The sequence below is a fragment of the Phascolarctos cinereus genome, unplaced genomic scaffold (genome assembly GCF_003287225.1).
Source record: "Phascolarctos cinereus isolate Bilbo 61053 unplaced genomic scaffold, phaCin_HiC Scaffold_8;HRSCAF=390, whole genome shotgun sequence".
Lineage (NCBI taxonomy): Eukaryota > Metazoa > Chordata > Mammalia > Diprotodontia > Phascolarctidae > Phascolarctos > Phascolarctos cinereus.
This window is the reverse complement of record NW_027556291.1, coordinates 76,048,710-76,061,671: the sequence shown is the minus strand read 5'-3', so window position 1 is coordinate 76,061,671 and position 12,962 is coordinate 76,048,710. Positions and strand designations below refer to the sequence as shown.

The window sequence follows — 12,962 nt, the reverse complement described above, 5'->3', positions numbered from 1 at the left end:
CAATGAAGACATTACATCTTAAATTACATGTGTTGTTATTTTTGTAATTTAAAGTGGGCTCAGCATTTTCATCTTCACCCGTTTCCTGGAAGGCTTAGGATGTAAGTTTTCATTCAGAACATTACCTCTGTGCTAATAGAAACTATATTGAAATAAAAGCTGCATCTCATGCCAAAATTATATTTTCCTATTGTTTTGTAAATTAACCTAACCATATCACTACTTTGACCCACTAATCACATAAAGAAAACTCTTTCCTACCTATGATTTGATGTGTTCTCAAGCTCCTCTAAGCTCTGAACATCTGTGTTCTAAGAATCCTCCCAGCTCTAACATTCTTTGGTATTAAAACCATTCCTAGTTCTGACATTCTCTTCTCTATTGTGATTATCTGACTTTCTGTGTTCTCAAGTCCCACTGGCTCTGACAACTTGTAAGTTTCCCCCTTTGTATTAGGCTCTGACTTTCTACCATTTTCCATGTTTTATGGTCCTTGTCATCCCTCTTATTCCAGGTATGAGGATTCCATCCAGCACAGACCTTCTTAATTCTAAATTTCCAACAAGCTCAGACTTTCTATGTTCTTAGTACACTCCCGGGTTTGATGTTATCTCTCCAAATTCTGACGTTCTGAGCCCAAACAACACTTCCCAATCTGACAATCTTATTCTAAGCTCTATCCTCTCTCCAATATTTTCTCCCATGAAAATTAATTTACATTTCATACATCCTGTATACTAAGGACCCTCCCAGCCTTGAAAATCTGTGTTCTAAAACCATGCTCTTCACTGGTGTTCCAGGGTTGTTGTTTCTTTTAATATTCACTTTAAAATTTTTAAATTATTTTATTATTTATTTTTATCATTATATTATTATATTATTTTATTATTGTTGCTTATTATTTTATTATTTAAAAGCACAAATGATGTCCCTTTAAGATCCTATGCATATATCACATTTTTAAGACAATATACTCCCCATTCAGTGTCAATAACTGTAATATCAATAGTAGTCATATTGGATGAAGGCCTGCATGAAATTTCTACTTTTTGTCGATAATTTTTTTTGTAGCCAAGAAATGTTATGTCCTTTTATATTTTCCTGTTACTCTGAGGTTCAGAGTCTGAGTTTTAATTGATTAATCAGGAAAAGAAGCTCTTATCAGTCTTACTTTGTCCTCTTCCCTTCTTCCAACAGTACAGGAAGGAATCCTCCTTTGAAGTAATTAGGGCAGTGACCAGACAAGAGCAAGGGCCCTTTATTGGTCCACCTGAATAATAGCTTTTTTCCTCATACCTTGAAGGGACTAGAAGTAAAATTATTCTCCAAGATTAAGTGGCTACTGTTCTCTGGGATGAAATAAATCACTGATTTGTACCTTATCCTGAAATGTATAATTATGTGTCATATCTATAAAGAATATGATTTCATAGGAAGAATATTCCCAACACCTAGAATAAAATATAACAGGAATGCAAAAAATATAAATTCAATTGAATTATAGAAGCAGTGTGGCCTATTGGAAGGCCCACCAGGTTTGGAGTCAAAACACCTACCAATATGTTTTGTTATACTGTGAAATCTCCTTCAATATTCCCATAAATGTTACTTCAAAGTGTCTTGTGTTGGAGATATGTGGAGGATAGGGGTAGGGAATGGACACATGACTATTTCAGTTGGTACATTTTTCTCTCTGAGCAGAACAAGGTTTAGATTAGGACAATGATAAAATAATAAAAATGGTTTCTAGCAGACTTGTCCTTGCAATCCAGAGTACAGAATTCATTTTATTTTTGACAAGACTCATAGAGAATAGAGTGAGATACATAGACAGTAGTGGACATACAGAGAAAAAAGATACTGGGAAAGACAAGGAAGTACAAACTGGATCCAGTGCATAGAGAAGGAAATTATAGTCAGAGAAGGATGCGTATAGAGGGACATGGGTGCAGAAAGATGAGAAGGAAATAGAGAATTAAGGGGCAAAGGGAGGAAAATGGCACACAGAGATGAATGGAATGTAGACAAGGGAGGAGACAGAGTGAGGAAAGGGGACACACAAAAAGAACTCAGAGAAGAGAGGACACAGAGAACAGAAGGATTTACTGACGGATAAAGGGCACAGTGAGAAAAGAAGGGTCACGGAAAGGAGAAGGACTCAGAGAAGGAGGTGGCACACAGAGAAAAGGCAGAAATAGAATCAAGAGTAGGCACTTGGAGAGGAAGGGGACAAGGGACACATAAATAGGAGGGTAACATTTGAAAGGATGACATCAACGGTGGAAAGACGATTGATCTAGGGAGGCAGAGCCAAGGAATTTGCTTAAGCTCTTCCCAGTTTCCCTCAAAACAACTTTAAATCAAGCCTCTAAATGAATTCTGGAGTGACAGAATCCACAAAAAGATTGGGTGAAACTGTTTTCCAGCCCAAGGTAACTTAGAAGGACTGCAGGAAAAAGGGGAGCACTTGTGTAAAAGGAGAGCACAGCCCAGTGCAGGTGGTGTCCAGTTAAGCCAGCGGGAGGTTCTTAGCCACAGTGTAGATCAACAACCTAGGCCCCCTGGTTCTAGCTTATCAGGCCAGTAGCACAGCAGGCCAGCTGTGAGGCCTCCAGCCCCAGTGCAGCAGGCAAACTGCCAGCCCTGGAACCCCCCAGCACAACAGGTATGACTAGGCCAGGCCACCCTAGCACAGTGGGCAAGCTGCCAGTCCCAGAAGCCCCAGCACAGAAAGCCAGTGACCAGACCCCTAGCCCCCAGAGCAAGAAGCTTGGGACAATGCCCCCTGTACCACAAGAGCAGAGCTTAACTTTGTCATAAAATAGGCTGAAAAATGAGCAAAAAAGCCCTGACCATAGAAAGCTATGATGGTAGGGAAGATCAAAACACAAACTCAGAAGAGGATAACAATGGCAAAACACCTAAATGTGAAGCCTCAGAGAGGAATATGGATTGGTCTCAAGCCCAAAAAGTCCTCTTGGAGGAGCTCAAAAAGGATTTTAAAAATCAGATAAGAGAGGTAGAAGAAAAATTGGGAAAAGAAATGAGAGCGATGCAAGAGAATCATGAAAAAAGAGTCAACAGCTTGGAAAAAGAAAACTCCTTAAAAAGTAGAATTGGCCAAATGGAAAAGGAGGTACAAAAGCTAATTGAAGAAAATAATTCCTTAAAAATTAGGACTGGACAAGTGGAAGCTATGAGACATCAAACAAAATCAAAAGAATGACAAAATAGAACAAAATATAAAATATTTCATTGAAAAAACAACTGACCTGGAAAATAGATCCAGGAGAGATAATTTAAGAATTATTGGACTGCTTTTTTCTAGGCTGTCCCATCCTCGCCTCCCCTCTTCCCTCCTCTCCCTTTTCTTTCCCCTTCCTGCTTTCCCTCCCCTTCTGCTCCCTTCACTCACAGCTTCCTCCATCTCCTCCACCTCCAGGCGGCCCTCCCGGATATCTCCTCTCTTTCGCTCTGATGCTAGATAAATAGTGGTGAGCAGTGAGCTGGAGCATCCCAAGCACGTGGAGGACAACTCTTCTGAGGGCTGCAGACTGAGAGAAGCTGGAGCTCCAAGTTGATCTGAAGAGCCTGCTCGGCCACTCCCTCACCTCCTTCAAACCAGCTGAGTTCAGCCAAGTGTCTCCAGTCCCTACTAGCCTGGTTATCTGTAACCCTCAGGCACCATGGTTCATTTCTTGTCATCAGAGGTCCGGCAGCTGCTGCACAACAAGTTTGTGGTTGTCCTGGGAGACTCTATCCAGAGGGCTGTGTACAAGGACCTGGTACTTCTGTTGCAGAAAGACTCCCTACTAACAGAAGCCCAGCTCAAGGCCAAGGGGGAGCTGAGCTTTGAGCAGGACCGCCTGCTGGCAGGGGGACAGCTAGGTGAGCTACACAATGGGACTCATTATCGGGAGGTCCGCCAATTTCTGTCTAGTTCAGGACACCACCTCCTACGATTCTATTTTCTCACCCGAGTCTACTCAGCTTATGTGGAAGATGTCCTAGCTGAGTTAGAGCATGGACCACCTCCTGACCTGGTCATCATAAACTCCTGCCTCTGGGACCTCTCCAGGTATGGTGGTGATGCCATTAGAAGTTACCAGGAAAACTTGGAATGTTTATTCGAAAGGATGGAACAAGTGCTGCCCGCCTCCTGCCTTCTGGTATGGACCCTGGCTATGCCACTGGGTGAGCGCATTACAGGAGGCTTTCTGCTGCCCGAGCTCCAGCCAGCAACGGGCTCTCTACGTGCAGATGTGTTGGAAGCAAACTTCTACTGCTCAATGCTGGCAGATGAGCACCGCTTCGATGTGCTCGACCTGCATTTCCACTTCCGACATGCAGTTCAGCATCGGCGTTTGGATGGCATCCATTGGGACCAACATGCCCACCGCCACCTCTCACAGCTATTGCTGGCCCATGTGGCTGAAGCCTGGGGGGTGGAGGCTCCCCGACGGGGCCCCCCTCTTAGGAAGTGGAGTCAGGAGCAGTCATCCCTAGAATATCAAGGCCAAAGGTCCAAGGGGCCTTCATCCTGGAGGCATCCAGGCCAGCCATCTGAGGGGCCTTTGGCACCCTGGAGACATCTAGCCCAGGCAGCTGAGGAACCTTATTTTAGGAATCAGTCATCATTTGTACCCCTGGAATGGTCCCCCTTAGAGCAGCCAGTACAAAGGACTGAGGAGTCTGCATCCTGGAGATGTTCATCTCAGAGGACTAAGAGGTCTCATTCCTTTGATCCAGTAGGCCAAGAAACTGATCGTCCTCCGACCCGGCCAGATAGGAAGCTCCAGCCCCAGTTCCTGCCTCCATCCCAACCTCCACCCCTACCCTTACCCCACCCTTCACCTCAAGTCCTGCCTCAAGACAGCTGCTTCTTCTCAGATAATCCTGTCCTGCCTGGCTATTTCCCCCTCAACTATATGGCCTTCAGTGATCCCTTACCTCCTCCTGCTATGTTGGACTCCCCACCTGCTCCCCGGCCTCTTGCCCAATCTCTTCCTCACTATGGACTGCGCCACAATGTGATGATGCCACGTTTCCAGCGCCATGTGCCTAATGGCCCCTATAACCGACCAAGGGAAAGAGGCTTTGGTAGACAGTGGCCCAGACCTGGCCAAAAACAATGAACAACCTCCTTCTTGCCCAAGGATATGACTGAACTAGCCATGGGCAGATTGCCCTTCCTATGGACATAGCCAGATGGATTGATTTTCATGAGTCTATTTCCTGTTTTGTACCAGTAAAGATGTTCCCTCCTACTGGGGCAAAAGAACTCAAAAAGAAAAAGAAAAAAAGAAAAGAAAAGAATTATTGGACTACCCTGAAAGCCGTGATCAAAAAAGAGCCTGGACAGCATCTTTCAAGAAATTATAAAGGAAAATTGTCCTGATACCCTGGAACCAGAGAGTAAAATAGTCATTTAAAGAATACACTGATCACATCCTGAAAGAGATCCCAGAATGAAAACTCCAAGGAATATTATATTCAAATTCCAAAACTATCAGGTCAAGGAGAAAAAACTGCAAGCAACCAGAAAGAAATAAGTCAAATATCAAGGAGCCACAGTCAGGATTATACAAGACTTAACAGCTCCTACAGTAAAGGATTGGAGGGCTTGAAATATGATATTCTGTAAGGCAAAGGAGCTTAGATTACAACCAAAAATCAACTAGCTAACAAAGGATTCTGGGAAGATGGTGGAGTAGGTCAGACAACTTCACAATCTCCAAATTTCCTCCACAAAAAAAGACAGACCGTCACCTCAGAGTGAACATAGAGCAGCAGAAATAAATAAAAGTTGGGGTAAAGCAGTTGTCCTCCTAAGACAGGTCTACACAAACTGTGGCCTACAGGCCACTTACAGCCTTCAGGCTGCTTGCAGCACACCAAAGGATTTTGAGTGGCCCTTGAAAAATGTAGAGGAAAAATATCCTTTGTATGGAGAGGAAATCTTTTAGTAGGTCAAAGGTTCTGCAGGCCTGTCCTAAGACAACTTAAGAGAACCCCAGGAAAGACTCAATCTCCAAGGGTGGAGTGAAGTGCAGGACTCCAGGCCTACTCTGCAGAATCAACAAACAGTAAACCCTGGGGGCAGCTGGTTTGGGAAGCAGACTCGACCACAGGAACTTTCACCTCATGAACAATGTGGGGGTCTGATGGTTGAATAGGAGAAGACTGCAGGACCTTCCATTGTCAAAGGATGCCAAGCACAGCTGTGCTAACCAGATATAGTCCCAGGCTATGGCTGCTGAGGAGAAAAGGCTAGCACACACCTGATAAGTGCAGTAGCAGAGGGGCTAGGACCCTGCTGTGTGTGGGCACTTGCTAGAGAGCAGAGTCCCTGGTTACAGTTCCAGGGCAGAAAGGACAGTTGAAGTTTGCAGACACCAAAAGGAGTAAGTACAGGGAGTAAGATCATTTTCTGGATAGCATGGCTAGGGATCCTAGCTGTGGCTTAGGGATGGAGAGGAGTGCCCACAGCTAGGCCCCAGGACAGATCTCAGAAAATAACAGTAAGAAGGAACTGAGGCCTGGGCCATCATTCCCTACACCTCGAGACTAGAACCTGATTATAATAAAAAGCTGCTAAAATAAAATAAAACAAAATGAAAATAAAAATGATTAAGCAAAAGAGAAAGAACCCAACCATAGATAGCTACTATGGGGATAGAAAAAATCTGGGTTCATGTTCACAGGAAGATAGTGGAGCTAAAAAAAAAAGTCACTCCTTTTTCAATGAGAAACATCAAATGGTCCCAAGCACAAAAAAAATTCTTGGAAGAACTTAAAAGGCGCTTTAAAAATCACATAAGAGAGATCAAGGAAAAAAATAGAAAAAAAAATAAGAGCAATCCAAGAAAATTATGAAAAGTAAGTCAACCAACCAGAAATAATCAAAAACTTAAGGATGAAAATAACTCTTTAAAAAATAGAATTGGGCAAGGGGAAACTAATGACATTACAAGACAAGAAGAAATAATAAAATAAAACCAAAAGAATGAGAAAATAGAAGAGAATGTGAAATATCTCAATAGAAAAACAACTGATCTAGAGAACAGATCAAAGAGAAACAAGTGAATTGTAGGACTTCCTGAAGGTTAAAAAAAGAATCTTGATAAAATATTACAAGAAATGATTAAGGAAAATTGCCCTAAAATTCTAGAACAAGATAAAGCAGAAATAGGAAAAAAATCCACCAATCACCACGTGAAAGATATCCCAGGAGGAAAACTTGCAGGAATATCATAGTCAAGTTTCAAAGCTCCCAGTTTAAAGAGAAAATACTGCAAACAACAAGAAAAAAAAAGATTTAAATATTGTGGAGCTACAATCAGGATTACACAAGACCTAATAGTTTCTGTGTTGAAGGACAATAGGTCCTGGAACACTATGTTAAAAAGAACAAAAGATTTGGGATTATGACCAAGGATAAGTTACCCAGTGAAGTTAAGCATAATCCTGAATGGGAAAAAAAAAGGGCATTTAATGAATTGAAAGACTTTCAGGTGTTTGTGACAAAAAGAGCAGAGCTTAATGGAAAATTCAACATATAAGATCCAGGAGATATATAAAGTAAATATTAAAGACCAATTATAAGGGATTCAATAAGGTCAAACTGTTTACTTATATGTGAAAATGTCATCAATACTCTTATGACTGTCATCAGTATTTGGGTAGTTTGAAAGAAAGGCTTGGGCTGTGGTGTGTATGATGGGGTGATTCTAAAAAATAAAATTGTAGGGGAGATAAAAAAGAGTAATTATCTCATACAAATGAGTCATGAAAGGGAGAATTGATACAGAAGTAAGTGGTGGGGAGGGCTGGTAGTGCTGAAACCTCATCAGAAATGGGCTAAAAAGAGAACAGCTTATACATCTAGAGAGGTATAAAAGCCTTCTAAATTTAGAAAGAAATAAGAAGGCAAGGGGATAGGATAAGGGAAGGACTTTTAGAAGGGTGTGTAGATTAAGAATTAGGAGGGGGAAGGGAGAAGGGAGAAACTCTTAGAAAGATAGGTAGATTAAGGAGGAAGATTCCGGAAGAGGAATTAGAGGGGACTCTTAAAGGGGTGGATAAATTAAGGAATAGGAGGGCAAGGTAGTGGGTAGAAGTAAATTAGATGAGTGAGGAAGGATAGGGTAAATGGAGAGAGAAGGATAGGGAGGAAAAATGGGATGGAGGGAAATACGCAAGTAATTATAACTTAGAATGTGAATGTGGATGAATTTACCCATAAAATAGAAGTGGATAGCAGAATTATCTGGGACTGAAAAAGAAATGGAGAAGTGGATTAGTGGAACAGAGTAGATATATAATACACAGTAGTAAAGTATTATATAACTTTGTGTTTGACAAATGTAAAGATTTAAGGTTTGGGGAGAAGAATTCATTATTGGGTAAAAATTATTGGGAAAGGTAGAAAGCAGTCTGGCAGGATTGGGCCAATATCTTAAACTATGTACAAAGATAAGGTCAAAATGGATATATGACCTAGATATAAAGGGAGCTATCACAAGAAAATTATAACATGAAACATATTTCCTATCAGACTCATGGATAGGAAAATAATATGCGAAGAAACAAGAGATAGAGAGCAATGTTGAGGTATAAAACAGGTGATTTCAAATATTTTAAGTTAAGAAGCTCTTGTATGAGTAAAACCAAGCCAAGATTAGAAGGAAAGCAGAAAATTGTGGGGGGGAAACTTTCATACACAATCTCTCAGGTAGGGGTCTCACTTCTCAAATATATGGAGAAATTTGTCAAATTTATTAGAATACAAGTTATACCCCAATTCATGAATAGCCAAAGGATATGAACAGGTGGCTTTTAAGTGAAGAAATGAAGATTATATATAATTATATGAGAAAATGCTCTGAATCATGATTGATTAGAGAAATGCAAATTAAAATAACTGAGATATCATCTTACACCTATCAGATTGGCTAAAATGACAGAGCCCTTCTTTTGGGGAATGGCTAAATAACCTGTGGTATATGATTGTGATGGAATACTGCTGTGATGTAAGAAATGATGAGCTGGTTGATTTAGAAAAACAAGAAAGACTTGGACCTATGAAGGAAGGTACTTTCCACTCCAGAGAAAGAACTGACAAATACAAATATGCATATGGTCTTACATATATGTTTGTATGTATATGTATATATGTGTGCATGTTTCTGGATATGTATGTATATGTGTATGTATATTTGCATTTAATTGTAGCTTTCTCTAGGCCGGGAGTGGGGAAGGGAGGGAAAAAATAAAATAAAAAGTACATGGCAGAGAACAAAAGAAAACCTAGAAGGAAAACCAGAAATGCTGGGTTGTTTTGAAAACAAATGTGTAGGATTTATTACATAGGTTTTTGTGAAATGGAAATTTATTGTTTTATATTGAATCCTCTCATGTTCTGCTGTGTATATGGAAATGTTCTTTTTTTCTTTTTGTTTTGTATTTAAGATTAAAATTAATGAGAAAAATTTTTTTAAAACTACCTAGCAAAATTGAGCGTAATCTTTCAGAGGGGGAAATGGGCATTCTATGAAATAGGAGATTTTCAAACTTTCCTGATGAAAAGACCAGAGCTGAACAGAAAATTCAGTTTTCAAATACAAGATTCAAGAGAAGCATAAAAAGGTAAACAGAAAAGAAAAAACTTGTTATTCAGTGAGGTTAAACTGTTTACATCCCTACTGTAGGAAGATGATACTTGTAACTCTTAAGAACTGTATCATTATTAGGGCAGTTAGAAGGAGTATACATAGAGGATGTGGGTATAAGTTGACTTTGATGATATAAAAAATTAAGGGCTGAAAAAAGGATTGTGTTGGGAGAAATGGGAAGGAGGAGGCAGAACTGGGTAAATTATATCACATGGAGAGGTATGAAAGACCTATCACAGTAGAGGAAAAGAAGGGAGAGGGTGAGCATTGTTTGAATCTTGCTCTCATCAGATTAGACTAAAAGAGGGAATAATATACATAATAACAATTCGGTATAGAAATCTATCTTATCCCATAGGGAAGTAGGAGGGGAAGGAGAAGAGAAAAATGGAGGGACTTATAGAAGGGAGATCAGATTAAGGGAGGTGGTATTCAGAAGCAAACACTGGTGAAGAGGGATGAAGTGAAAGGAGAGAGAGAAAGAGAGAGAGAGAGAGAGAGAGAGAGAGAGAAGAATAAACAAGTGAAAAATAGGATGGAGGGAAATACAGAGTTAGTAATCATAACTGTGAATGTGAATGGTATGAACTCTCCCATAAAACAGAAGCAGTTAGCAGAGTGGATTAAAAACCAGAATCCTGCAATGTGTTGTTTACAAGAAACACATTTACACACAGAGTAAAGATAAAAGGCTGGAGCAGAATCTATCATGCTCCATCTGAAATTTTAAAAAAAGCAGGGGTGGCAATCATGATCTTAGACAAAGCAAAACCAAAAATAGATCTAATTAAAAGAGACAAGGAAAAAAAACAAAAAACTAAATAAAAGAGACAAGGAAAGAAACTATATGTTGCTAAAAGGCACCATAGACAATAAAATAATATTTATACTAAACATACATGTACCAAATGATATAGCATCAAAATTTCTAAAGGAGAAGTTAAATAAATTACAGGAGGAAACTGACAGTAAAACTATACTAGTGGGGGACCTCAACCTTCCCCTCTCAGAACTAGATAAATCTAACTACAAAATAAACAAGAAAGAAATTAAGGAGGTGAATAGAATTTTAGAAAAGGTATATATGGGGGCAGCTAGGTGGTGCAGTGGATAGAGCACCAGTCCTGAACTCAGGAGGACCTGAGTTCAAATCCAGCCTCAGACCAAACACTTGACACTTACTAGCTGTGTGACCCTGGGGAAGTCACTTAACCCCAGTTGCCTAAAAGCAAAAAAAGAAAAGAAAAAGAAAGAAAAGAAAAGAAAAAAAGAAAAGAAAAGGTAGATATCATAGACCTCTGGAGAAAATTGAATGTGAATAGTGGTACATGGCACCTACACAAAAATTAACCATGTATCAGGGCATGAAAACCTCACAATCAAATGCAGAAAGGCAGAAATATTAAATGCATCCTTTTCAGATCATGATGCAATAAAAATAAAGGGCTATGGAAAGAGAGATTAAAAAATTAATTGAAAATTAAATAATCTGATCCTAAAGAATGAGTGGGTCAAACAATAAATCATAGAAATAATCAATAATTTCATCAAAAAGAATGACAATAATGAGATAAAATACCGAAATTTATGTAATGCAGCCAAAGCAGTGCTTAGGGAAAAATGTATATCTCTAAAAGTTTATATCAATAAAATAGAGAAAGAGGAGATTGGTGAATTGGGCATGCAACTAAAAAAGCTAAAGCAGAACAAATTAAAAATCTCCAATTAAACAAATTAGAAATCCTGAAAATCAAAGGAGAGATTAACAAAACTGAAATGAAGAAAATTATTGAACTAATAAAACCAAGAGCTGTTTTTTTTTTAAATAAAATAAATAAACCTTTGGTTAATTTGATTTTAAAAAAAAGAAGAAAACCAAATGACCAGTATCAAAGATGAATTCACCATCAACAAAGAGGAAATTAAAGCAATAATTAAAGCTATTTTGCCCAATTGTATACTAATAAACTTGGCAATCTAAGTGAAATGAATGAATATTTACAAAGATATAAATTGTCCAGGTTAACAGAAAAGGAAATAAAATACTTAACCCCATTTTAGAAAAATAAATTGAACAAACCATCAATAAATTCCCTAAGAAAAAAATCCCCAAGGCCAGATGGATTTACAAGTGAAGTTTATGAAACATTTAAAGAACAATTAATTCCAATACTATATAAACTATTTGGGAAAATAGAGAGTCCTACCAAATTCCTTTTATGGCACAAATATGGTACTGATACCTAAACCAGGAAGAGCCAAAATGGAGAAAGAAAATTATTGACCAATTTCTCTAATGAATATTGATGTAAAAATTTTAAATGAAATATTAGCAAGGAGACTATAGCAATATATCATGAGGATAATCAGGTAGGACTTATACCAAAAATGCAGGCTGGTTCAATTTTAGGAAAACAATCAACATAATTGACCATATCAATAACAAAACCAACAGAAATCATATGATTATCTCAATTTATGTAGAAAAAGCTTTTGATAAAATCCAGCATCCATTCCCATTAAAAACACTAGAGAGCATGGGGATAAATGGAGCTTTCCTTAAAATGATAAATAATATCTCTCTAAATCTATTAAGCAAGCATTATCTATAATAGAGATAAGCTAGAAGCCTTCCCAATAAGATCAGAGGTGAAATAAGGATGCTCATTATCACCACTGTTATTCAGTATTGTACTAGAAGTGTTAGCTATAGCAATAAGAGAAGATAAAGAAATTGAAGGAATTAGAATGGGCAATGAAGAAACAGAACTATCACTCTTTGCAGATGATATGATGATATACTTAGAGAATCAACTAAAAAACTAGTTGAAATAATTAGCAACTTTAGCAAAGTTGCAGGATATAAAATAAATCCACATAAATCGTCAACGTTTCTATATATTCCCAACAAGGCCCAGCAGCAAGAGATAGAAAGAGAAATTCCATTTAAAATAACTGTAGACAATATAAAATACTTGGGAGTCTATCTGGCAAGACAAACCCAGGAACTATATGAACACAGTTACAAAACACTTTTCACACAAATAAAGTTAGATCTGAACAATTGGAAAAATACTAATTGCTCATGGGTAGGCTGAGCTAATATAATAAAAATGGCAATTCTGCTTAAATTAATTTCAGTTAAATCAATTCAGCACCATACCAATCAAACTACCAAAAAAATGTTTTAAAGAGCTAAAAAAACTAATAACAAAATTCATCTGAGAGAACAAAAAGTCAAGAATATCGAGGGAATTAATAAAATAAAAATGCAAAGTAAGGTGGCCT

The 12,962-nt window shown here is 38.5% G+C and overlaps 1 protein-coding gene across 1 annotated transcript; it reads left to right on the top strand.

The window, feature by feature from the left end:
• Nucleotides 1–3,441: 3,441 nt before the first annotated feature.
• On the top strand, nt 3,442–9,540 carry LOC110203707 (PC-esterase domain-containing protein 1A-like). The gene has a single exon (XM_078147813.1). It carries the CDS (start codon nt 3,687–3,689, stop codon nt 5,133–5,135), a length of 1,449 nt encoding a protein of 482 aa, XP_078003939.1. The 5' UTR covers nt 3,442–3,686; the 3' UTR covers nt 5,136–9,540.
• The last annotated feature ends 3,422 nt before the right edge of the window (nt 9,541–12,962 follow it).

Coding starts and splice junctions, on each gene's coding strand:
- LOC110203707 (XM_078147813.1), top strand. CDS start 3,687: ATGGTTCATTTCTTGTCATCAGAGGTCCGGCAGCTGCTGCACAACAAG.